The 24701-nt window shown below is 57.9% G+C and overlaps 8 protein-coding genes across 8 annotated transcripts; 3 read left to right on the forward strand and 5 right to left on the reverse strand.

Annotated features, from left to right (window-relative positions):
• Positions 1 to 393: 393 nt before the first annotated feature.
• On the forward strand, positions 394 to 984 carry B0I36DRAFT_346056 (Ribonuclease/ribotoxin; the record flags this gene model as incomplete). Its single annotated transcript, XM_046156418.1, has 3 exons — positions 394 to 408; positions 485 to 659; positions 770 to 984. 3 exons carry the CDS (start codon positions 394 to 396, stop codon positions 982 to 984), a joined length of 405 nt encoding a protein of 134 aa, XP_046017150.1.
• A 2458-nt stretch (positions 985 to 3442) lies between these two features.
• B0I36DRAFT_372234 (PLAC8 family-domain-containing protein) lies at positions 3443 to 4150 on the reverse strand (the record flags this gene model as incomplete). Its single annotated transcript, XM_046160097.1, has 2 exons — positions 3443 to 3700; positions 3788 to 4150. The coding sequence occupies 2 exons, from the start codon at positions 4148 to 4150 to the stop codon at positions 3443 to 3445; spliced, it is 621 nt and encodes a 206-aa protein (XP_046017151.1).
• Positions 4151 to 6216: 2066 nt separating this feature from the next.
• Positions 6217 to 8971, reverse strand: B0I36DRAFT_283924 (uncharacterized protein). The gene is made up of 4 exons (XM_046151552.1): positions 8499 to 8971; positions 7615 to 8424; positions 7492 to 7564; positions 6217 to 7422 (listed from the first exon to the last, which is right to left on the reverse strand). Exons 1-4 carry the CDS (start codon positions 8775 to 8777, stop codon positions 6383 to 6385), a joined length of 2202 nt encoding a protein of 733 aa, XP_046017152.1. The 5' UTR covers positions 8778 to 8971; the 3' UTR covers positions 6217 to 6382.
• Positions 8972 to 9749: 778 nt separating this feature from the next.
• Positions 9750 to 10867, forward strand: B0I36DRAFT_315357 (signal recognition particle receptor beta subunit-domain-containing protein). The gene is made up of 2 exons (XM_046152872.1): positions 9750 to 9934; positions 9958 to 10867. The coding sequence occupies exons 1-2, from the start codon at positions 9782 to 9784 to the stop codon at positions 10693 to 10695; spliced, it is 891 nt and encodes a 296-aa protein (XP_046017153.1). The 5' UTR covers positions 9750 to 9781; the 3' UTR covers positions 10696 to 10867.
• On the reverse strand, positions 10868 to 13240 carry B0I36DRAFT_315358 (cystathionine beta-synthase-like protein). The gene has a single exon (XM_046152873.1). It carries the CDS (start codon positions 12949 to 12951, stop codon positions 11341 to 11343), a length of 1611 nt encoding a protein of 536 aa, XP_046017154.1. The 5' UTR covers positions 12952 to 13240; the 3' UTR covers positions 10868 to 11340.
• A 507-nt stretch (positions 13241 to 13747) lies between these two features.
• Positions 13748 to 16903, forward strand: B0I36DRAFT_381118 (forkhead box protein K2). Its single transcript, XM_046160843.1, has 4 exons — positions 13748 to 14265; positions 14339 to 15397; positions 15471 to 16288; positions 16412 to 16903. The coding sequence occupies exons 1-4, from the start codon at positions 14149 to 14151 to the stop codon at positions 16497 to 16499; spliced, it is 2082 nt and encodes a 693-aa protein (XP_046017155.1). The 5' UTR covers positions 13748 to 14148; the 3' UTR covers positions 16500 to 16903.
• Positions 16904 to 17011: 108 nt separating this feature from the next.
• Positions 17012 to 20429, reverse strand: B0I36DRAFT_236960 (uncharacterized protein; the record flags this gene model as incomplete). Its single annotated transcript, XM_046149504.1, has 5 exons — positions 17012 to 17502; positions 17631 to 17993; positions 18064 to 18294; positions 18364 to 19258; positions 19332 to 20429. The coding sequence occupies 5 exons, from the start codon at positions 20427 to 20429 to the stop codon at positions 17012 to 17014; spliced, it is 3078 nt and encodes a 1025-aa protein (XP_046017156.1).
• A 1435-nt stretch (positions 20430 to 21864) lies between these two features.
• Positions 21865 to 23720, reverse strand: B0I36DRAFT_237473 (uncharacterized protein; the record flags this gene model as incomplete). The annotated part of the gene is made up of 2 exons (XM_046149538.1): positions 21865 to 23165; positions 23237 to 23720. 2 exons carry the CDS (start codon positions 23718 to 23720, stop codon positions 21865 to 21867), a joined length of 1785 nt encoding a protein of 594 aa, XP_046017157.1.
• Between the last annotated feature and the right edge of the window lie 981 nt (positions 23721 to 24701).

Raw genomic sequence — 24701 nt, forward strand, 5'->3', positions numbered from 1 at the left:
TCCAGGGCGCCCGCTGGCCACCGCCGCGCCGATCCCCACGCCCTGTCATCTCGTCGTCTTGCCTCTTTCGGAAGGTCCCTTGGCAACGCAGGTGTCTTCCGCAGACCACAGGACCTGCTGTCTTGGGTCGGGTTGCACCAGATCGCCGCCATGCACAGCTCCGGCAGAGCACAGGGCACTAAGCACTGAGCGGCGGCTATCTCTTTGTGCGAGCAGCAATCGCACACCATGCACCGATGGCCACATCTATATAAGCTGCCCGGCCTTGCCTCGTCAGACCGTCGGTCCTCATATGTAGACAGTAGCCGTCAAATCTTTATCCGAGAGAGTTTGTGGCAGAGGCCGTTCTACTTTCAACAAAACCTGCACCGCTAGACTCTATCTCTGCCCGTCATGCTCGGCCTCAAGGTGCGACAGGCCATCCATATGCATGACACTATCCCTGGACGACTTTGACTCTGACTCTGACTCTTGGTGATACCAGACCCTACCTACACTCCTCGTCGCGGCCCTGTCCGCCCTGTCCTCCGTCGCCGCCGGGCCCATCGAGAACCGCCAGTCGTGCCAATACACCTGCGGCAGCGTCTGCTACTGGGCCGAAGACATCCAGGAGGCCGTCGCCCAGGGCTACGGCTACTACCAGGACAACCAGCAAGTCGGTACGTCTGTACAATTTCTCGGGTGAAAATTTAGGAGACAAATCTCAGGAAACCACCGACGACGACAACAACAATAACACACTCACTGACCTTATACAAAAATTAAACAGGCAGCAACGACTACCCTCACTCCTACAACAACTACGAGGGCCTCCCACTGCTCGTCAGCGGGCCGTACCAGGAGTTCCCCATCCTCAAGACCTACAAGCCCTACACCGGCGGCAGCCCCGGCCCGGACCGCGTCGTCTTCAACACAAAGGGCCAGTTTGCGGCTGTCGTCACCCACACCGGCGCCAGTGGCAACGACTTTGTGTCTTGCAAGTAGAACTGTTATCGTCGGTCCCCCCTCCCTTTCCCCCCCCTTTCTTTTTGGCGTGGTACCAAGGTGTCAGTCATGTTGGAAGGCGTGGGGTCGGCAAGAGGAAGATGAGGGGCTCTCTTTTGTTTCATGTGTATATAGCTTTTTTCATGAGATGAAACTACTGTAAATAAACCCAGCACGGACGTGTTTCGTCTGCGTGTGTGTGTGTGCAGATCCCTTGTCCAGCAGTGATCTGGCAGTGGGGATACGGGCATAGACGCTTGCCTCGATCAATCTTCTTGGGGATTTCACGTGACTCTCTGGCTTGATGTACATTACTCGGGTATGCTGCTGCGAAAATCATGCAGGCAGGACTGGCAAATTCAGACGCAAGAGAGGACTGGGATTTTGGAAAGTCTGGTGTGCGGCCACGGAGGTGAAGGAGGCAAATTAGAACCAAACAGGCTTGCTTCAGTACACACGTGGGACTCACGGTTTGGTGCAACACTCGAGATTTCGAGATGTTGCTCTCGAGTGTTGCATTCCTGTAGGGCGGTGGTCTGCCATGTGTCAGCTAGACTGGGACCTCGCGTGGGCTGGCAGTGATGGGTTGCTGGTTTGAATTACTCATGTTGAGGGTTTCAAAGGACGACAGGCCTACAGCCAGAGGTCCAGAGGTTCAGAGGTCCAGAGGTCCAGGGGGCAATGGACAGGAGTTAGCGAAACTAAGAAAGAGTAAGAAGCCAGGCGTTCAGATGATGGAAGACGATGCGGAGGCTAGAGGCTTGATAGCTGTTTTGGAAAATACTGAAGGCCAGCCCGACAGTGTCAAGCCAGAGAAGTCAATTGGGAACATCGCGCAACATGGCAAGAGCTGACACCACAGAGAGCAGGCATCTTGGATCCAGCGTCCATGGCGTGACGGTGCACGTGACATGGGATCCTACACAATTGTCGAAAGCATGGTGCAAATGCAAACCGGCCTGGTGATTGTTCGTGCACCATCCGGGGTCTGGTGGAGATCACGTCCACATCGTCGCGACAGGCATCGGGGTCAGCGCAAGGTAAAATGCGAATATCCTCACCTGTTCCTCGGTCTTCGATTTCATGCTGCCGCATCAATCTGCAACCAGGCTGCGACAAGGCCTGCGGGTCTGAGGCAGAAAGGCAGCGGCCTGAGGTGTCTTGTTTCATCTACACTGACGTCATTGCAAACGGAATGCCCTATATATAGAGTACCGGCGAGCCGCAAGTGGGCCTATTTCTGGGACTCGGGACGATCTGCCGAGAGCGGTCTGGCGACTTCATCTGCAATCATTTGCCCGATTCCATTGAATGTATAGTAGAATGTTGACGTGGACCCAAAAAAGAAGGTGTGCAAATTCTGGACAAATGCAAAAAGTAAAGTTGCTCCTGGCGAGGATTGAACTCGCGACTTCCGCATGTCTATCATAGGGTAAGGACAAGCCTGTACGCTATAAGAACGGCACGCTAACCTGTGGAAATTATTAGTTAAAATTTCGACAAAGTATAGGTAAAAATGGACCGTACCACTACGTTACAGGAGCTTTCTGTTAGTCGGGTCAGGCGCTTATCGGTGCTTATATAGATGGAGACAAACTAGGAAGGAGCCACCGCGGACCCTCATGTAAGCCGCTCTCTCCTCGAACAACCTCCTCTGAAAGGACCAACCGGCTGCACGTGTCAAAGGAAAATTGTATACGTGAACATACGCATGCGATTATTATATACTTTCAAACGCCTAATCAAGTAGCCGCCCCACTACGAACGGACGACGGGATTAGTAAATGCCACATGCACCAGCTTAATGTACCCAACAGCTCACAAGGCCGGAAACACCTGAGGCGACAACCCCTCTGATGAGGGAGACCGACAACGAGACCTTCGTTTGAAGCCAAGCACGTATGGTTAGACCTTTGCCTCATAAATGCCAGCATGTCGCTTACTGGCATTGTGCATCGTGACGTATAGCCAGCGAGGAATACCGACACGAGCGTGCTCGCTATCAACGCCAGAGATGGCGAAGGGTTCGCCCACACTACACACTCCACGTGGTTCCGCATGCGGTTTATGTAGGAACAATGCGCTGACATTACCAGTCGCGGTTCGATCTTTCATTCCCGGCTTGCCTGCCTCATTGGCGCAGGCATAAATACCTACCAAAGCAGTTACTTTCGAAAGGGCATGCTGACAGGATAGTGTTGATCTTGAGGCACAGCTTCCGTGTAAATCGTCAGCATCTATTACTTTGCAAGTCGTATCACGTAATGGTGCCGAGGCCGTTATTGTTCCCGATGGGGATGAAATTATATCAACTGTACTATTATCGAAGGGTATCATTCTTTATCTCTGCAAAGCAAACCAAAGCATATTCCCGGTTTCGCGCAGGTATTCCACAATGTTGTTCACTCTTTTCTACTACTTCCTTTACGAACTCCAAGTTCGCCCACCGTCAGCGCCTTCAAGCGGTAGGGCCATAAGCCATGCCCTCGGCAGGGCGGTACTGCTCGGCGGCCGGGCCGTTGCTGCGGAGGAGGGCCTCGCGCTGCTCCGACTCCTTCTCGGCCTGGACGAGGTCGCAGAGGCCGCAGCAGCAGGCGGTGGCAATGTCGACGAGGCAGCTGCCCTGGAGGTTGTAGCGGGCGCGGATGTCGGCGCGCTGCATGGACATGGGGATCCAGTGGAGGGCGAAGCAGGAGGAGGCGCAGAACATGAGGCACTGGGAGACAAGATAGGTGTTAGTCCATCATTTCGTGTCTACACAGGAAGAAAGAAGAGATGAGGATAAGAACCACAGTTGACGTACAGAAGTGTTGATGGGCTCCCAGCCCTCCATGGAGCCGTTCTTGCGGACGCGGTGGTGCGTCTTGCCAAAGGTGACGCAGGGCAGGCACCAGGTCATGCAGCACAGGTCGATGGGGCTGAAGCAGCCAAACAGGCTGTTTGTCCAGGACTGGGCCGTCGCGGGCGACTTGGAGTTGACATGCTCGCTGGGCTTGGCGAGAACCTCGTTGAAGCGCTTCTTCCAGTCCTCAATGTCGGCGTCGTTGATCGGACCGTTGGCCGGACCAGCGGCGGCAGCGGGAGCGGGCTTCTCCTGAGGAGGAGCGGCAGCAGCAGGAGGAGCGGCAGCAAAGTTTTGCTGGCTCTGATCGACGGGGGCAGCCATTGTTGATGATGGTGAGAAGAGAAGAAAAGTAGCAATAAAAAAATGAACGAGTGTGTAGATGGGTTGTGTGTTGTTGTTGCTGATGAATTAGAGATCGGAGAGCAGCGTGTAAGTGACAGAGGACCAGAACATGGCGACGCCTTCAAGGAGCAGACTCGCCAATACTTGTACTCATCCAGACACCAAGCAGTCATTGGCGCCTCGCCCTTTTCTTCTCCTTTCCCTGCACACCCTGATACCAAAAATCTGCTCGCCCGTGTAAGTCATCGGCGTGCGTCTCATGCCAGCGCAGCCACTCCCTCCCAAAGCGCACAGCTAAACTGTAACTGGCTGAGAGTAAGCGGGCGCACGGCTCGTGGGGGATGGCTGCGAGCTAGGCGGTTCAGCCCTGCGCCTCTCTAATCAAACCACACGCACCGACCCTGGGAAGCACTGACACATTGGCACGGCACTAGGACTAGGACTAGGACGAGAGCCCAAGAGGAGGGGGGGGGAGGACGTCACGGTTCGGCACTTGTCCTGGAAGCCCCAAGCCCCAAGCCCCGGAACTTAGGAGCGTGAATCGAATCACGTTTACTTCATTTGGCACGTTTGCTTTTCAGGCGGGCGGCCTTCCCTTGGTCCCCACTGGGGCTGAGAAGCACGCAGAGCAGATAAAGTAGGGATCACCAGCCCAGCCCGAGGCTGGCACCAGCGGCGGCGGCCATCACAACGGTAATCTGTGAGTGGGCGGTCTTCTGGTCTTCCCCTGCGTGCTCGTTTCGACGAAAGTCTGCCTTAGCTGAAGTGCCGCATCCGGACTGGGGGGGGGGGGACAAAAAAACCTTGTGGGCTGTCTTTGCTTGTCTCTTGGCGTCCGAAGTCAAAAAGAGGATTCCGGCATCGATGAATGGGCCCGGCTGGCTGCTTGGATCTCATCTGATGCCCCAGAAACCCTCTCGCATTAAACCGAGGCCCAGAGCTGGGAGCTTCGTCCCGATTGTTCTGGTGTGCTCTGACCAACCAGAAAAAGTCGGAGATCTGCACTTCTTTCTCCGGGCGGCAGCGAGATGCGGAAACATGACGAGTCGCACAAATCCGTCCTTATCGTTGAGATTAATTAGATGCTCGATGCCGATCACCTGGAACGAGCTGAAGGCTTAGCGCCTTGGACCCTGGCAAGTCAAGTGTGCGCGTGCGCGGCTCACTGCATGCCAGACATGCATACCTGGACTTTCCACACATACTTCCACATACCTACCATAGTACACGCTCACTTCCACCACCAGACAGCTGTCGATGCCTGACACAAATCTCTAGCTCAAAATCAGGCACTCTCCCGAGACCCAGGACTCTCGCATTCGTCGGTTCTCTCTGATGATCATCGGTAGCTGCGAAGGAGCAAGACAACCTCCCCCCCTCCCCTCCCTTCTTTGACGGCGATGTATACCATACACGTAGGAACTATCCCGATTTCTGCAAAAAGCTCCGTTGTTGCCAAACGAAGAAGGAAACCGATCATTCCCGACGTGTCAGCTCTCTTTGCGTTTTCCTTGTCGCTCCCCCTCCCCCTCATCGCATTGCCGTCGGGGACCGTATCCGCTGATCTCTCTCCCTTGTCTCAATCTAGGCGAAAGGTTACTACCGGAGAGGAAAAGAAACAAAAGTCCCAGGCAATATGCGTGTCCTGTATGTGTATTTGTGTGTAATGTTGTGATTGTTGTTTTCCCCGCGATCCCTACTCCAAAAGGGTTGGTTTTGGTGGACATGTCTAGCTTCGACATAGATCCAGCATCCTAGTCCCAACCGTTCACCTCGAGGCCTAGGGACAGTCTAGGCACGCCACCAATGCGGATTGTGGTAGTTAACATGTGACAGCTAGAAACCTTCAAAGACAAAAACTCTGCTTGCGTTTTACTGTTGGAGCTATTACCTTTTGACAAGAATTCGCGACCTACCTGTTCTCAGAGAGCTTAGGCGCTCTTTTGACACCCCCCTCTCGAATTCCAAGTTGACGTCGTTCACGTTGGGTCCCGTGTGACCGAGCATATGTGCCGAGTAGACATGGCAATTACCTCGAAAACTGTAGCAGATTGTGATGGGCGGCATTCACGGTTTCATGACGCGGTGATATCCAAACAGCCAGGACACCACAACTTCGCATCTCTCATTAGTCTTTATCATTAATCATCGCCGGCCGCGGCCATGCTTGATCTATAAACACATTGATACCTGCCTCCCCCTTTTAGCTCTTTACACTGCGTCGTCGGCAGCAACTGCCTCGTAGCCGCCTCTCCTGCGGCCCCCACCGCCGCGCTCCATCATTGCCGGGCTCTCGTAGACTTCCGTATAGTTGATCTTGTGCCCGCCAAGCACGGCGTCGCCCGTCTCCCTGCGACCAAACACAGGGGCCGGGTCACACCAGAAGTCCCGGCAGTTCTGCACATACCCACGGCTGTACGGGTTGCGCTTCTTGCGCATCTTCTTGCCAGTCGCGGCACCACGGCCAGTGGCGGTCTCGATGAACGTGTCGACACCGAGAATGCGCGACCACTGCTTGATGAAACCTCCATGACGGTGGGCGCCTCGGCCACCACGGGCACCGAGAGGGTCGTCGGCAGCCGAAGCAGGCGCCGCGTTCGGATGGCTGGGATCCAGCGGTGCGCCAGTGCTCGTAAAGACCGAGCCGATTGTCGATGCGCTGCCGTCCTGGATACCGTACATGTTCTCGTACGTCGTCATGGCCCGGGCAACCTGGATGAGTTGCACAAAGATGAGCATGGACACCCAGGTGAGCTGCAGGGTTGTCCATAGCCCCAGGAAGACAGTGTACGCGTCTGCGTTGACAACCTGGCAGAGGGACTCGGTCAACACCAGGCATTCCTTGGGTGCGTTCGTCGAGGCATCCGACAGGTAGTAGTAAAGCAGGTAGTCGATCGAGATGATACCGCCCGTCAAGCCCAGTAGATAGAGGAAGAAATGGCGGTGGTTGTTGATGCCCACGCAGTTGTTGATCCAAGGGCAGTGGTGGTCATGCTTGGCGACGCAGCGCTGGCATCGCCTGCAGTGCTTGCTTCGCAATGGCGTACGGATCATGCACGTGACACAAAAGTTGTTCTCGTCAAACTTCCACAGCGCCAACAGCTCGTCAATGGCCGCTTTCTGCTCGGCAATGCCGTTTAGTTTTGGCACGAAGCCGGGGTCGTAGACCATAGACGTGGCATAGAAATATCCGCACAGCCCAAAGCTGGTGACAAAGATGATGTTCAAGAGCATGTGATCCCCAAGTGTCGCTGAGAAAACGTCAGTGAAAAAGGCGCGTCTAGAAGGGGACAGCAACAACAACAAAAACAACGACTTACCGGGAAGAACAACTGTCAGCCACCGGAAGCCGACAAGGAACAATGAAGCCGCAAAGATGCCAGTCAACCACGGCTAGACGACCATTAGCAGGATCCCCAGCGAGAATGTGCGTATTCACTTACGGTCTTGTGCAAGTGCCGCATATCTGGAGGCGCATATTCGAGCAATTGATTCGTAATCCACTGAAACCCAAACCCAACAAACAGAGCAACTGGCACAGCAAGGACAACCGGTAGATAGGCAAACACCATGAGCTCTGTCCACAACAGTGGCGTCGGTAGCAGGAACAGAAACTTGTTCATGAAGCCGCGCTTGTCCTGAAGGAACAGAGATGCACCTGGCCACCATGGCGTCACAGGGTGGCCGTCTTGGTCGTAGCCGCACTCCTTCAGGGCGCGGTGCCACGCAGAGACCGTGTTGAGATCCTGAGCGGTGATGGCCGGGGTCTTACCAGTCAGCGTTTTGGCGAAGCGGTCGGAGCCGTACTCGATGAGCTTGAGGATGCACTGGGGAGACCCCTTCACCAGAGCCCAATGCAGCGCTGTGAAGCCTTGCTCATCGGTCTCGTGGACGCTTGCACCCCAGCGGAGGAACAAGTCGACGCATTGCGGGAAGCCCTTGTAAGCCGCCCACATGAGGGCCGTATGTCCGTAGGCATCGGCAACGTCGACGGGAATGCCCTGGTGCAGGAGGAGGACAAGAAGGAGAACATTGCCGTTGAAGGTCGAGATGTGTAATGTGTTGTAGCCTTGGGAATCTGTGATCAGGGGGTCGGCTCCGCGCTGGAGCAGCAGGTCGACTGTGTAGTAGTTTGAGCGCTGTGCTGCCCACTGCAAAGGAGTCGCTACGGAGTCGCCGCCCTTCTGGTTGATTTCGGCGCCTTGGTCGAGGAGGAACTTGCACATGGCATACTGGTTGTTGATGGCGGCCCACTGCGCCCACAACTGAATTAGCACATGGACATTATACAAACACGGAGCACAGGATCATGCCGAGGGTAACACACGTGCAGCGGGGTGATGCCCTCGTCGTCTGTGTAGGTTGCGTCGAACTCCTCATCATCAAAGAGAGCCTGCATCGCGGCAATGTCGCCGGTCCGGGCAAGCTGCATAATGTCTGGCTGGGCATCAGTGTCGCCGGCGGCGGGGCCGTCGTGTCCATTGAGGCGGCCCATCTCTACATCGTGCGAGTCGAGCTTTGGGGCGGCAACGGCCGCCTTGGACGAGGGCTGGGACGGCGCGGCAGCATTGTGCGATGCGCCGGCCGGCTTGGTGCTCTGGGACATGGGAATGTCGCCCACACGGCTGTCCAGCGGGACGGGATAGGCCTGAGCAGGGCGGCGCTGGGAAGCTGTTGTAGGCTTCGGGGATGGAACGAATGCTTGTGAGCTGTGGCACCAACGCGAGCACGCTACTCGAGGCCGTCGGGTCGTTGTCGTCGAGAGATGAGGACCAGGGAGAAGTAGAGAAGTGAGCAAAGGCAAACCGGGTGACATATGCTCATGGGGAAATGGCATGGTCCCAGCGGGAGGTGCTGGCGCGGCCTGCGATGCTGCGGCGGAGCACGGGCGCCGGCCACTCAAAATCCAGGATCCAGGGACAGGCGGCCAGGGGGGCAGCCGCAATGGGGGGGCGCCGCTGGGGCTATGCTGCAAAGAGCAACGCCAGTGCCAGGTCAGTTGGCCGCCGCTGCCGAGCCATCGTCATGCCCCAGGCTAGGTGTCTGTCAACCTCGAGCATAAGCCCGTAGAGCGTTGTGTCAAGATGCCTGAAGGTAGTCTTATGTAAGGTACCTTGAGAAACTAAAGATCACCGGCACAACACTGGGTCTCGCCTGGCCGCGCTCAAGGCAACTTGCAAGCTCATTTGGGCCTCACGGACGGCACACTATGGCCCTGTCATCAAGCTGAGGTGCCGGAGACACGGCACCAGAACCAGGGGTTTCGTGGATAGCATCTAGAGTAGCGTAGTCTGCTCACTAACAAGTCCAGTGCGCTGGGCTGCTAATTGCACACCCCCCAAAGTCACTTTTGGAGAGCTCCCAGCATCCCATTACCCGTCCCCGCACAAGCACACGCACAAGCACAAGCACAACCCTCGCTCGCTCTGCACAAGCTGTTCTACAGCCCTGCACAATTCCGCCACCCCACCTGCCCTCCGCCTCCAGCGTGTGCATCTTTGTTGCCAACGACATCTACGCAATTGCTTCAAGCTAGCTCGCCTTTGGTGCTTGGGACACACATCAGCACCGCCCTCGACCGCCGCCGCCGCCGCCGCCGCCGCCGCCATTATGGCCACCTTCACAGAGGTCCTCGAGTTCCTCCTCACGCCCTCCAAAACCGTCTTCATCGCCGGCGGCCTCATCGTCCTGCTCGTGCCAATCCTCCTCCACCTCTTCATCACCCGCTCGACGCCGTACACCTCGCTGCCCTCGATCCTCCTCGTCGGCCCCCCAACGCCGGAAAGACCGCGCTCCTCACGCTCCTCGAGCGCGGCGACGCGGGCTCCGCCGCCACCCACACCTCGCAGGTACCGCACTCGGTCGAGCTCACCGTCTCGTCCGAGGCCGGCTCCGCGCCGCTCAACTACCGCGACTCCGCACGCGATGACGCCCCCGGCTCCCACAAGAAGTTCCTCCTGCTCGACAGCCCCGGCCACCCCAAGCTGCGCAACCAGGCCCTCGCCCCGATCGCGGCAGCCAGCAGCAAGAGCACTGCCTCTTCGTCGTCCGCATCCGCATCCTCCGCGACCTCCCTCCGGGGAATAGTCTACGTGGTCGACGCCGCCACCCTCGACGACCTCCTCGCCCCGGCCGCCGCATACCTCTACGACGTGCTCCTCGCCCTGCAGAAGCGCGCCGCCTCGTCCTCGTCATCCTCGCGCGCCCCTCGCCCGATCCCGTTGCTCGTGGCCGCCAACAAGGCCGACCTCTTCACCGCGATGCCCGCCTCCCTGGTGCGCAGCAGCCTCGAGGCCGAGATCACTCGCGTCCGCTCGTTCCGCAGCAAGGGCATGCTCGACTCGGGCGTCGGCGTCGACGACATTGGCTCCGAGGAGAACGACGCCTGGCTCGGCGCGTACGGCACCGAAAAGTTCACGTTCGCCCAGATGCGCGAGTTCGACATCGAGGTCGAGGTGGTCGCGGGGAGCGTCCTCGAGGGCAAGGTGGATAAGTGGTGGGAGTGGATCGCCGAGCGCATCTGATTCTTGGTCTGGTCTGATCGTGATCTTGATCTGTGAGTGGTCAGGTCGTCAAGGTATACACACGCCTCGGACAGGGCTAGTCTTTGAAAAGATGGCAGGAAGCAATCCAGCAAAAGCATGTAATGTATAGATCAATAAAAAAACCACGTATATTGTTCACGTTTCGACGATGCCAGAATGGAAGCTGGGCGACTGGGCTGCCTGGCAGTGTTGAGAATGTTGTCAAGGATGCCCCCGGGTCCTGGCATGCCAAGACACTTTTACATCTCAGAATACGCTGTTCTCAGTCAGGGCTATTGTGCGACGTGCCGTGCAGCATAGGGCAAGCCTCAAAAGGCCCTTGAGCTGTTATTCAGATTGCTGCCATTCCACACTAATTTGGTCCATGAGAGATGTTGAGTCTCTTACCCGTGTGTATCCAGAGTACACGAGCTGTTTCCCAAATACAGGTAGAGAAACAAGAGGAAACATATGGTATGTACCAAAGTCAAACGTATATATGTATCCCAACAAAACGCCTGCGCCAACTCTAAAATGCAGCCACTGGCTCTGTGTCCAGTTTAGGTGTGTTGAAGTCGCTCCAAATCTACATGAAATCGTTCCCTTGCTGGCTGTATGCGAACGCCCAATGCCATCTCTAATTACTTATGCCTTCATCTGCTTAACCATCCAGGTCAGCAGATCGACCTTGGTGACGATGGCCACCGGCTTGCTGAGGACCTTGCTTTTATCGTCGCCATCGTTGGCGGGCTCGGTCACGACCGCCGCGCTGTTCCACTCAAAGAAATTGCTGAGCTCAGTCAAGGGCGTGTCCAGGGTGATTTCGACAAACTTCCGCCTCTTGATGCCCTTGCCCTCCCGGGGATCTGTGACAACCTCGTCCATGCGGCCAAAGTCAAACATGACATCGCCCACGGTCGTTTGCTTGGTGGCCTTGCCGCGTGACAGGTAGCTCAGGACATTTCCAAGAGTGACCAGACCAACGAGCTTGCCACCTGGTGCGGCAAGAACAGGGAGCTGATCGAAGCCCTTGTCACGCATGGTCTCGACAGCCTCGGAGCACGGGGTGCTGGATGTGACGGAGATGACGGGCTTGAGGCGCAGTGAGCGGATCGTAGCGCCGCTGTAGGGGTTGCTGTTGGGCACTTCCTTGGCGGTGTCCTTTGCAACAGCCTCCTTGACAGCCTCGTCGGGCACAGGGAGGAGATCGTTGGCCGCGAGCCAGTCGTCGTCAGCGAACTTGGAGAGGTAGCTGCGGATGCTGTCGGGTAGGACCACAACGACGACGTCGTCCTTGCCAAGGTTGAGGTCCTTGACGGCGCGGATGGCCGCAGCCATGGCGCTACCGGAGCTCCCGCCGACGAGCAGGCCTTCCTCGGCAATGAGCCTCCTGGCGAGAGCAAACGATTCCCGATCGTCCGTCTTGTACCACTTGTCGACCAGGTCCCTGCTGAGAACCTCGGGGATGAAGTCGTAGCCAATGCCCTCGACCTTGTAGGACTCATCGCGGTGGTCGTCGTTGAGCGACTCGGGAACGGCGAGGATGCTGCCGTGGGGGTCGGCGGCGACGATCTTGATGTCAGCATTGTGTTTCCGCAGGCCCTTGCTGATACCGGAGATGGTGCCACCAGTGCCTGCACCGGCGACGAGGCAGGTGATCTTGCCACCGGTCTGCTCCCAGATCTCTTCAGCGGTGCCAAACTCGTGAGCCAGCGGGTTGTCGACATTGGCATACTGGTCGAGGATGTGTGCGTTGGGGATCTCTTTGACGAGGCGACGGGCGACGCCAATGTGGGATTCGGGCGCATCCCACGCGGCCTGCGTAGGGGTTCTGATGATTGTGGCACCGAGAGCCTTGAGGACAGAGACCTTCTCGGCGGACATCTTCTCGGGGAGAGTGATGATTGTGCGGTAGCCCTTGATGGCACCAACGAGGGCCAGACCGATGCCGGTGTTGCCGCTGGTGGGCTCGATGAGGGTGTCACCGGGCTTGATGCGGCCGCTCTTCTCAGCCTCGGTGATCATGCGGTAGGCAATGCGGTCCTTGACGGAGCCACCGGCGTTGAAGAGCTCGACCTTGGCGTAGACCTGGGCGGTGATGCCGAGAGACTGGGGGATTTTGTTGAGGCGGACCAGAGGGGTGTTGCCAATGAGCTCCTCGGCCGAGTGGACAGTGGCAGGGAGCGGGAGGCGGAACGGCAGCTGACCAGCCGTCTCGGCCGAGCCGTTGGTGCCGTTGGAAGTTTCGACCGCCATGGTGTGCGAGATGTGAGTGTGGACGACAGGAAAGAAAGGACGAGGTGAAGAGTTTCAACAACCGATCCAACAGACAGTGGCGAGCTCTTGAGAAGTTGAGGGTGTCGAGATGTGGGAAGGACAATGACGGGTCACGGAGGAGAGAAGACGAGACGGAGAGGACTAAGGACCTCCTAAGTATGCAGAGCAGTCAGGACGAGTGTCCAAGCTGGATGGGGAATGGCTGAATTTTTGCAGAGAATGACGAGCGGCGTAGGGCGCGCCTGTGATCGGGGCCTTTTTTTCCTGGTTGGGGGCGACGAAGGATGGGAATTTGCAGCATGGACCCCTCCAGGAGCCGCAGGTAGGCGGGCCTGGCCGTTGGCGGCAGCCGGATCGACACAGCGGACTGCCTGCAAGCTTGCAAGCCCTTGAAGCCCTGGGAGTGCGTGCAGGCGCGCGCTGGGAAGTGGCAGGTGGCCAGTGTGGGGCCAGCCAGCCCAGCCTAGCAGGCATGTGAAGGGACATTGACGGGCGGGCATGGGTGAGGTAAGCAGCACCGTGTTTCACTTGGATTCATCCAATGCAGCCAGCTCGCTCTGGTCGGGCGAGCGACACTAGACGCGCCGCAAGCCACGCCCAGGTCGTGCATGCATTGCCAGCCTCGTTGCGTGTTTTGCGGCTCGCAGGTGGCACGCAGGCACAGTTTTGGCGGGCGTCGTCCCTGATTACATGTCTAACAAAACTCTATGTATGATGCGTGGGCGGGTCCTGCCCTGTTGCCGTGACCAACACAGACGCTGGCCTGGCTGATGTGACCAGATCGGTGGCCCAGCCAGTCCCTTGCGTAACGTACCTAGGTACCCACTGGCTGGCTGGCTGGCTGGCTGCACTTAGCACCCCTGCCGCCAGCCTCCCTCGCCCACTCTGCTCACGCGCGTGCGATGCGCGTTCTAGAATTCTTTGCTGGTCCACCACCACTTTACCACCACACCCACCCATCACCACCAGCCTCACCACACAAACCACCACAACCACAAACAGGCCACCGCTTCGCGCCCCTAGCAATCACGGCACCCTGGCCAGCTGTCCGCGATCTCTCCTCCAGCTATCCTACCACGCCCTGTCCTCCATCCACTTCTCCCACCAACCCACCCTGCGGCACCTCGCCCACTACCCAACGCCCTTGCGGCGCACGATACACACGCTTCCGCAGCCATGCCGCCTTCCTCGAAGCGCTCCCAGCGCACTCGCAAAGTACGCGACAGCAGCCCTAGCCCGGCGCCGACAGACCAGACAGCCTCCCCCTCCCGCCCGCCCAAGCGCAGGAAGAAGGTCAGCCTCGACACGCAAGCTTGTCCCCCGCTTCCATGCAACGCATCACTAACCGTCTTGGCGCCTTTGGCAGGTCCAGGAACCAACATCGGAACCCATAGAGGAGGAAGGCTCCAGTCTCCTCGCCGACACCTCGGCCAACCTCAACGACGACGATCGCCTGGTGGCCCAGGTCACACAGCGCCTTGCACAGGCTGGCCAGGTCCAGGCTCGCATCGACCACTCAAACGCCATCCACGAGGCCCGCGCAGAGTCGATCGAGGCCTACGCAAAGATCGCCGCCCACGACTGGACCTACTTCATCACCTCGCTCTCCATCAACATTGGCCGTACCTCGGAGCCCGGCGCTGCCACCACTGTCGCGCCCGACGACCCCGAGTTTGTCCACATCGACCTCGGCCCTGGCAAGCACGTCTCCCGCCAGACTGCCGTCATCTACTTTGACTCGGACGCCGAGCGCTGGTTTCTGCAGGTCAAGGGCCGCAACGGGGTCAAGGTTGACAACAACCCTCTGCGTCGGGAAGATGAGCCTCACGCGCTCAGCAGCGGCGAGGTGATCGAGGTGGGGGGTCTCGAGATGATGTTTGTCATGCCGACCAATATTGTGCCAATCCGCGTCCACCCAACATACCTGGAGCGTCTGAACGAGAAGAAGGGCTTGACGCAGCAAAGTCCTCTGCTTTCTTCCTCGGCGACTGCCCATAATGACCACAGGACGGCCCTGCCCTCGACAGTGCCTACTCAGCATTTCCCGTCGTCATCCTCGTCGACTCATGCGCCTGCTCGGCCAAGTTCTTCCCGTGAGCAGGCATCGTCGTTTCCACAGCCCATCGCACCCGCGCCACCCGACTACAAACGCGTCGGCACTCCACCTTCAAGCAAACGGGCAGCTCCGAGCTCAGCATTCAGGACTCCGGCCCACAATGGCTCGGCCTCGATGATCATGAACCAGAACGACGTGGACTTGAGCAAGGACGAGAACAAGCACATCAAGCCACATTTCAGCTACGCGCAAATGATCACACAGGCGATCATGGCTACTGCGGAACACAAGCTCAACCTCGCCGGTGTATACCAATACATCACCAGTAACTATGCTTACTACAGAGCACAGCCAGCAGGAGGATGGCAGGTAAGTAGACTCACGCCCAGGGGCTTGTACGCGAGATCGTGCCGCCAGTCAAGCTAACTTGTGTACGTGACAGAACTCCATTCGACACAATCTGTCTCTGAACAAATCCTTCTCCAAGGCCCCCAGGTCGACAGATGAGCCTGGCAAGGGCATGAAATGGGAGATTGTCCCCGAGGCTAAGGAGGAGATGTTCCGCGTTGCGTACAAGGGCGGACGTGGTGGTCACCGGGGCTCATCTGCGCCGTCTTCCCCCAGCCAGGCCGGACAGGCCGCATCTGCGCTGAGAGACACCATAGCACGGGAGACCATCTCGGCTCGTAAGCGCAAGGGCTCGCCAACGAGGTCCACGCCGCCAACTTCCTCCTACAATGCTGCGCAGATGACCCCGGACCGCAAGCTGCTTCCTTCGGGCCCAGGGAGTTTCCAAGATGGCAGCCCGCTACCTCGCGCGCGCAAGCCGTTGGGTGCTTCCAGCTCATTTCCTTCTGACAACCTAGCGCGATCCCCTCCAACGCTGTCATCTTCATATCAGCCTGAGGATGGAGCCTCATTCGTCACGCCCGCGCCCCTGCGCGTCCATCCCCGGCTTGCACCGCCAAGCACCGCGCAAAGACCGAGCCAGCACATGCCGACCAGCTCACCGGCGCCGTTCTGGCGGTACGCAGACATCAACAGCACACCACTCAAATTCAATATCAGCCCGTCAAAGCCATCGAGGCTGCTGCCAGAGTGCAGTAGTCCACCGCCAGTGCCTGGGGATCGGCAGTCACCAGTGGCGAGCCCGACGAGATCGATGCGTGCCCAGACTCATGAGACGACAAGTGCCGCAGCCCCCGATCTGGATGAGCCAGAGGTTGAGGAGGAGGAGGAGGGCGGATTTGACTTGACAAAGTGAGTTTTTGAATTACATAGCACCTCCCCCAACGTTTCTTGCCTCGCACCCTTTTCCGGGCGCAGCTAGCTAGCAGGCGAACTCTGTTTCCTACTTTTACTAACGCCGTATTCTTCCTCCAGGGGCTTCCAACCAATTGCTTCCTATCATGCTCCCATTGCTCTGGGCGGTCTCGTTCCTCGTGCAGGCAGCACGCGAGCTGGAAAGTAGAGGCAGCTCGTGTGAGCATGACAGGACAGGACAGGGCAGGGCCGGGACGACGAGAATCATGACATCTGCGTTTGTTTCGCACGGTAGCCATGGCAGGAACTTGATGGTCTTCCGATCTTCCAAGGCCCGAAACTTGCGTTACATCAATGGAACGACTTGTATGCGCTCGAAGACACTTGTTGCGACCATCCTTTTTGTGATTTGTACTGTGTGATTCATTTTATGTTTTGGCCATGTCTCTGGTGTGCCGTTACACTCCCAGTGTTGCTTTCGTCTTTAAAATCTTCATACACATGTATCTCGACACCGGAGACCAACTACGCTCGCATTACCGCCGGGAAAGGGTCCCGCGGCCGCAAAGAATGCCGTCTTCTCGTACAATGCAAAACATGTGAATCAGGGAGAACTTTTCCATCATTCTTATTATTCTTTTTGGGAACGAGGAGCTCGATGGCGGCGCCGGATGACTATAGACGTCTCTCTATCTGCCTATCCGTTTTTCCAGAAGGTCTCTACAGAGCGAGATACTTCTCTCCAATCTCCCGCATCCCCTGCAGGTCTCCACCCACGAAGCAGATCTGCTGCAAGTTGAACGCAGCCTCCTTGGACAGGTCGGCCGTGCCCATGATATCTGCTGCTGCTCCTCCTCCGTCCTCTCCTTCTCGAGCAGCAGGCGTGGCCGGGGGAGGGGGCACATCGCGCAGCACGCGGAGGTAGTACTCGACCGCCAGGTGCGGCAGTCCCACGGCGTGGTATGTTCTGGCGAGGTTGTAGTGTGCCTCCTGGCGCTGTGCGGGGGTCGCTTCCTTGGAGCCCGGTGACGACGACGACGAGGGCTTTGTGCGCATGTCGTAGTACTGATGCAGGAACATGAAGCCCTGCGCGATAATGTACTGTCGGTTCTCGGACTGGCGCTTGAGCGCGTAGTGCACGTAGCACTGGCCTATGCTGAGGATGATCATTGGGTTGTTCGGGTCGACGGCATAGGCACGCTGGAAATAATCTGCTCGTGTAAACGCACAACGGTCAGAGAGGGTCTGTCTTTTGTCTCCACAAGCTAAGGCGGAAAAGCAAAGGAGAATGTCCTTCTACGCTGTTGAGTCAGGAAGTGAGTGAACGGGTGGGCCATACTCAATGCGTAAGTAAAGCTGTTCGAAATGAACAGGACGTGACCATATAGGGTCAGCAGCGTGACGTCGAGTTCCTTGCTGGGATACGACCTCTGGCCGTCACCACCATCATCGTTGTCATTGCTTCTGTTGTGGCTCCATTTGGGATTCAGTTTCCCACCGGACACGGCTCGATCCATCATTTTGATCTGCCGCAGCATGTACTTCTGGACAGGGCCCGAGGCGTACCAAGACGCCGGCGATGGACACAGGCGCGACACGGCCGAGAATAGCCGGAATGGGTCCGTGTCGAATTGGTTGTTGCGCATGAAATATCGGGCAATAGCCACGCAGGTCTCTTCGTCTCGTGCACGGAGTGCGCAGGCTGTGGAGTGGGAACTTATAGTTAGTGGTGCCGTTTATTTTTGTGAAGAAGGAGAGCTACCGGTTCTTACCTGCCCATGCTACGTGGATGACAAAGAGGTCATCCTTTGAGTTCGAAAACATGACGGCATCTCGAGCCGACTCGCAGACACTATACGCCTGCTGATACTTGCCGGCGTGTGCGAGTCCCGTGGCATACTCCAAGAACAAGTCTAGCCACTCGTTGAAAGGCACACCTCGGTAGGCAAAGCCTACGCGATCCCCGAGTGGCCTAGACGCATTCTCTGACTCTGGATCCAGTGCTACGGATACGGTCAACTTCTATACTCCCCACACCCAACTGCAAAGGGGGGACAGTTATGGGTACTCACTGTGGGATAACCGTTCCGCCATCTCCATGAGATTCGTGCTCTTGGTCACGCCCTTCCGGTCATCCTGCTTCAAGCCAATGTGGCCGAGATATCGCTCCCACGAGTAAAACTGCTTGTTCGACTGAAAATCCTCAATCAACTCGCGTGCAGCCGCCATGAGCGGCGCGGGCGGGCCCGTTGGTCTGCTCGAGCCAAACTGCTCGCGACACTCGCGCACGATCCGCCACTTCTCGGCCAACTCCGCCGATCTGAGCAGCTGCTCCCTCTCGAGCTCTTCGCGGCGCGCAAACACACGCGGGCGGTGTCTCTTAGTCGCACCTCCTGCAGAAGCTCCCGGCAGCCGGCGTGCCCTAGGTTTAGGCTTCTCGCCACCAAGTCTTCTCGTCGCTTGTCTGACTTGGTGCGTCTTCTTTGCCTTCCTCTTTCGTGCACGCCTTTCCCTGTCGCCGTTCTCGTCATCGTCGTCGTCGTCTTCGTCATCATCATCCTGGCCGTCGTCTTCGTAGTCGGCATCCCGCGCTTGGGCCATGTTCATAGCTTCTGTGACCAAGATCAACGCCTCCCTCTCCTCGCGCACAGCCTCGTACATCTTGGCCAGCTCATAGCGGGCATCGATAGACGCCTGGTCGTTGCTCTCATCTGACTCGATTGCTGCTGCGAAGCACTCTTCCGCGCGACGATTATCGTTGATCTCCAGGAAGCACTTGCCAGCACGATACATGGAGCGGCCGTCGAGATTCTCGGGGTTGTTCAGGAGCGGCTCGTAGTACTGCAGTGCCATCTGGATCTTGCCGACCTCGTACAACGTCCCCGCTATCTCGACCAGGAGGTGCGAGTGTTGGGAAAAGAGCTCCATGGCATTGGAGCCGAACGGATCTAGCCATTGAAGATGTCGCTGTGTATCAAAATTGGATCAGTCTCTGCTCGTCTCTGCGTATCAATAGTTAGGTATGACGTTGATTGCTCACCGTGGCCTCTTCCTCGTGGCGCAACTCTAAGCGTATCACCGCAAGCTTCGTCCTTAGCGAAAGTGGCAGTCCAGCACCATAGGATGATATCGGATGCCGTCCAGGCTGAAAGCCTTCCACGGCGATCCTCCGTGTATTGTCCTCGTCCCATTCCCGATCATCGTCCGGCCAGTCGTCCCAGAACGTCTCGTCGTCGCGCTGCAGCAGCCAGCGCGAAAGGAACTTGAGCTCGTAAGCAGCCTCGGCGAACTTCTTGACGTAGATGAGCAGCTCGACCAGCACGGTAAGGCTTTCCCAGTCGAAAGCGTTGACCTGCTCGAAGCCCGACTGCCGATAGTGCGTAATTGCCTGGCGATACGACGCAATGACGTCCTCAATGACGGCCTCGTACTTGCGCGCGACGCTTGCCCTGCTCGACTCCGCCAGCAAGACTGCAGTCTCTGCCCAACTCCGCAACGCGTAAAGATCTGTGAAATCTCGCTTGACCAGGAACTCGTAATCGCGGCACGCACCCTTGATGCCGCCGCGCTCCATGGTGAGGGCAGCGCGCCCATAGCGTGCCCCGCGGTGGTTGACATCGCCCTTGAGCACGCCCGAGTAGCACTGGATGGCCTGCTTTGTGATCTCATCTGCGTCGTCGGGGAAGTCCTCGCGCAGCTCGATCGCGCGTTGTGCGCACTCTAGCCACTGGTCGAAATTCTTCGGCTCGAGCTGGCACGCCCAGATGCGTGCCGTCAGGCCCTTGCGGTAGTCGCCGCGCTCCTCAAAGAGCTGCGCGAGCAGCACCCAGGCGCGGTGGATCTCGGCGTTGATGCGGATCGCGTCCTCGACTATCTCGATTGCCTCGTCGACGCGGCCCTCGAGGTACAGCGTCGATGCCGTGTTGAGGCGCAGCTTGATGTCTCCAGTCGGCTCGGCTGCCTTGCGAGGGCCGCGCTTCTTCACCACGCGGACCGTTGCGTCTATGGACGTCGCGCCGTCACCACGTCCGGCACTGCGGCCACCTCGTGACGAGCGGCCGCCATATGCCCCGCCACGACCTCGCCTTCGCGGAACAGGCCCAAGACCCAAGGGGACATCTTGCCCAACATCGTACATGCCCTCGTGGCCATGGTCACCAAGTCCACCGGCCTGGGCCGCATTCTGCTCCTCGGCGAGCTGGGCCTGCATCAGCTCGAGCAGCGGATCAGTCTGCATGGCGTCCTGGTTGCCCGGCGCCGGCAGGCCTGGCTGCAGTGCGGGGTCCACGGGAATATCATCGTCGTGTATGTTGCGTCTTGCATCTGTGTTCGTGTGTGGCAACATTGCTGATGCGGATGCGGATGCGTCGCCTGCCTGCTCGCCAGACTGGCCGACTCCGGAGAATGACCAGGAGTCCATGGTGAGATACTGCGGGTCATCAGGCCATCAAGAGCACAAGTATGTTTCCACCCACAGTTTAGCAATCGGTACAATGCCCCAGCTGGGGTCGGTCCAGCATCTCGAACTCTGCAGCGCCCTCGATTGCGCCTCTACAGTTCTGTAGAGACCGGGCAGCATGCGTCGAATCTTCCAGTCGTCAGTGGTGTATCTGAGGGTGGATCCTTAGGGAAGGAGGCACTTCAAACGCCTCACTGATATCGGTCAGGCCACCTGTTTGTCATCAACGCATCGCGGCTTGTGGTGTCTTGGTTGCTGTTGTCATCACTCACTTACACGCGGAAGTGGAAGAAAAAGACTGGACGCATGGACATCTGCAGGTGCTCCGCCGAGATGCAGCAAGCGGCAGGTCTTCGTTCGGCGGGCGCCCCACCCGCCTCGCGGTGCTGACTCCACCCAGAGACGTGAGGCCAAAGTCTTAAAGTGCCTTCTGTGACCCAAGTCCTACGACATTTGGAGTCGGCGAACAGAGTATCATTCACACAGGAGACCTTTGAAATTTGCAGCTTGGCAGACAAGGTTCCGGCACGAGCGGAGTACACAGCAATACGAGCAGAAGACCCAGTCCACGTCCAGGCACTCTCAGTCGTCACACTACATTGTCTCTTTTGTCCGTCGCTATGCTATGCTCCCATTGTGTATGATGCTACCTGCACCATGCCGCCATGCCGTGTCGCCCCGAGGACAACAGACACCCAGTGCGCATGCTGCCGCCTACCTCCAACAACATGTCGTGTTTCGTCGAACATTACAAAAAGATGAAATAAAAAAGCCTAGTCTAATATTTTTTGCCGCGCGCAAGGCTCTGCTTCAAACGCTTCCAGTAACACTATGCAATCGTCTCTCCTTACATGCAACCCTAGATCCCTGTCCCGAGGCTGACAATTAAGTCTTAGTTTGAAGCTTCTGCCAGGAAGTCTCTTGTAGTAGATGTCGCACAAAGTGAGCAAAAGAATTGCCAGACAGGCGAGCCCAAGCCTAGCTCGAGGCTCGCCGTCCTATTAGTGCAGCGGCTAAGCCAGTTTGCCGTCTGCTTTGGCCTCTGTATGCGGGCGTCGTGGTCAGCGTTACATGTGCGGCACAAAGGGGCTGAACCATACAATGTGGGCGGCGATCACATACCTCGAACCTGTTCAAACACCTTCAACATCTTTCTGCGCGCGCCCAGCGCATTGACGCCGCGATCCTCCAGAGCCTTGTCGTCCAGCTCGACCAGATCCGTCCACTTCATGTCCTTGAGGTTATCAGTGTACTTGTGCAGACGAAGGCTGCGCAGCCAAGCTGGGATATCCTGGAGGAGGCTGGGGTCGGTAGGATCCTCCGGGGGCTTCGAGCTGCCACGGCGACCTCTAGGCGACCGTCCCCTGTTGATCTCCGAGTGGTCTGAGAGGTAGCCCTCATTGGGAAGCCCTAGCTGCCCCATGCCGATACCCCCAAGCCCACCAGTGAGCAAGGGGTTCTGGCCATCATATGCACTCAGGAAGCCGTTCGCCTGGGGCGACGCGAACGCACCCATGGGGCTCAGCGCAGAGTGCATGGCAATGCCTGGCGAGTTCGGGCGGGATCGGTTTTGCGCGAAGCCACCCATGGCCTGCTGGCTCTGCAGAGCAAGCATCTGATCGCGATTCAAGACCTGCCCATGCTCATTGACCATGACAATATTGGCACCAGCGAAGTTTGTCGCACCTGGGCCAGGGGACATGGGCAACTGGTTGTGGCCGGCCGGGTCGTTGGACCGAGCTCGGCGGTACTTGCGAACGTCGTCAAGAGCGAAGCGGTTGTTAACGGTGGAGAGTGCGGCGAGCTTCATGGCGGTAGCGTTGGCAACCATGTCTGCCTGGTTATTCTGGTTGAAGTTGGGCACCATGGGCGTGTTGACCATTGAAGCCCAGTTACCACTGGAACCAGCAGCATACGGAGAGAGCAAGGGCATATCGACCCCAGACTTGTCGGGCAAGTTGAGCGTGGTGTTCTGGATACCGCCAAGCTGAGGAGGCCGCGGGGAACGCAGACCGCCACCCGAGGGCGGTGGCTGAACAAACTGCCCCATGGGAGGCTGTCCTGCCGCAGCTGGCTTGGCCTGGGACGAGCTCTGCTCGTTGTTCCACGGCGAAGTGGGGTTCTGGGAGGCTGAGTCCAAGCCCTCGCCAGATCCAGAGATGCCTGTAGCCATGGAGCTGCGGTGGTCGACGGCAGTGCTGTTGCGGTTCGATGGCGGCTGGGCACCAGTCTTCTGCGTGAACTTGGCTTTCTCCGTGGCAATGGCCGCGGCTGCGTCGGGGAACATGGCATTGATGGTGCCCTGGTCGAGACCCGACTGCCTCTTCGCGGAAGCCGGTGGCTGAGCAAGAGAGTTTCTGTTGGACGAGACATTGAGCTTGTTCATGGCATCGCTGAGGCGGTTCGACATGGGATCTAGAGGAGGGGTAGCCAGGTTAGCTGGGCCAGTATCCTATGTGTGCAATGGTGATTGTGTGGAGTGTTACCCTTGTCAAAAGTAGCAGGAGACAGAACGCCCGACATGGGATGGTTCTTGCCCATCTGCTGAAGGACCTGGATAAAGAAGCGGATCTGGACCTGGGTGGTCTGCTGCAACAGAGCGTAGAGCGCAGCAGTACGCTCTGCCTCGGAGAGGACTCGGAACCACTGTTCAATAGCACTGAGCTCGTCCTTGAAGTCCTGGTCCAGAGTAGCAGCGGCCATCTCCTCGAGAGTGGTCTCGTACTGGTCAATATCGGCGATCCATTGCTGGGTCATCTTGTCCTGGGGATCAGAGTCGGCACCCTGGCCTTGGCCCTGCTGGCCGTAGAAGTCCGACGAAGGGCGTATACGGCTTGCAGCAGCAGAGCTGGACAGGGCGGCTACGTCCGCCGAAGCTCGGAGAGGGTGGTTGCTGGCGGTGACACCAACGGATCTAGGGGGCCGCAGAGAGGAGACGGCCCCCGCCTCAGGGGTGCTGTTCCTGTTCATTTTGGGCTTTTATTTGTTCAGCTGGCAGAGGAACAGAAGGGTGAACCTCGAATTGCGTCGAGATGATGGTTGGAAAGGTAGCGTGGGCCTGTATGCGTGATGATAATGAATGAGGTGACGATCTGCGCTGGGGGCAGGACTCGCCGGATACGACGGCTGGGAAAGGTATGGTTGACAGTTCGTCGATGTGGGCAACCGCTGCGGATGGGCAGCGCAATGCTCGTTGATCGATTTGATCGAATGTTTCTCTGACTGGCAGGCCCGAAAGACACAAGTCGGTGAAGGGTTGCGCTCAGGATGCTGACGGTGGAGAGCTCCAGGTCGTCTCGATCGGGGGTCAAAGGGGCTTTGTTGGTAGGGGCTGGGTTCAACAAGGAAAATAATCCAAAAAATGGTGCCTCGCGAGCGACGGCGAAAGCGTGTCGACGAGAGAAGAAAGATTGCTCCTGCAGTAGCCGGCTGACCTCAAAGGAGTCTTGAGCACGCGAAAGTTGGAAGCCGTGGGCTTGCGATGGGCAGGTGGCCTCTTGTGGGTGGTGTGGTGGACAGAGGAGGGAGGTCGAGGTGGGAAGTGGTTCTCTCGGAAGCAGTGCGTGCCTGAGGACGCAGTGGTGGACCTGGGCGCAATGGAGCACCGCATCGCACAGCCAATACACAGCAGGGCCGCACTGGCTGCTGGAAGCTCGAGCCAGAAAATTCGAGGAGCAGGCGCAGCGGTCTTAGATTGGCCGGGGTCAAAGCAGCCGGCGGCAGCAAGTGGGTGTGGGTGCGTCCCTGGATTCGTGCCGGACGCGAGCCAGGAAAAGCATCAAACTGTGTCAAACCGCACAGCACCGACCAAAAAGAAAGCAGAGGGCTTCACAGAGGGCATGTATGAATGGCTCGACCTCACTCTGGACGACGTATTGCTGCGTATCGCCAAAGAGAAGGGCACGAACTGGCTTGTCTAGCCTCGTCGGCTGCGCAAAGGGCCAACCTGGG

Source organism: Microdochium trichocladiopsis, assembly GCF_020744255.1.
Source record: "Microdochium trichocladiopsis strain MPI-CAGE-CH-0230 chromosome Unknown B0I36scaffold_2, whole genome shotgun sequence".
NCBI lineage: Eukaryota > Fungi > Ascomycota > Sordariomycetes > Xylariales > Microdochiaceae > Microdochium > Microdochium trichocladiopsis.

Excerpts from the sequence above, each read along its gene's own strand:
- B0I36DRAFT_381118 (XM_046160843.1), top strand. The coding sequence starts at position 14,149 with ATGCCGCCTTCCTCGAAGCGCTCCCAGCGCACTCGCAAAGTACGCGAC. Across the intron at positions 14,266-14,338 it reads CGCCCAAGCGCAGGAAGAAG|GTCCAGGAACCAACATCGGA; the intron begins GTCAGCCTCGAC and ends CGCCTTTGGCAG. Across the intron at positions 16,289-16,411 it reads GGCGGATTTGACTTGACAAA|GGGCTTCCAACCAATTGCTT; the intron begins GTGAGTTTTTGA and ends TTCTTCCTCCAG.
- B0I36DRAFT_315358 (XM_046152873.1), bottom strand. The coding sequence starts at position 12,951 with ATGGCGGTCGAAACTTCCAACGGCACCAACGGCTCGGCCGAGACGGCT.
- B0I36DRAFT_315357 (XM_046152872.1), top strand. The coding sequence starts at position 9,782 with ATGGCCACCTTCACAGAGGTCCTCGAGTTCCTCCTCACGCCCTCCAAA.
- B0I36DRAFT_283924 (XM_046151552.1), bottom strand. The coding sequence starts at position 8,777 with ATGTCCCAGAGCACCAAGCCGGCCGGCGCATCGCACAATGCTGCCGCG. Across the intron at positions 7,565-7,614 it reads TGCGGCACTTGCACAAGACC|CCGTGGTTGACTGGCATCTT; the intron begins GTAAGTGAATAC and ends ATGGTCGTCTAG. Across the intron at positions 7,423-7,491 it reads GCTGACAGTTGTTCTTCCCG|CGACACTTGGGGATCACATG; the intron begins GTAAGTCGTTGT and ends ACGTTTTCTCAG.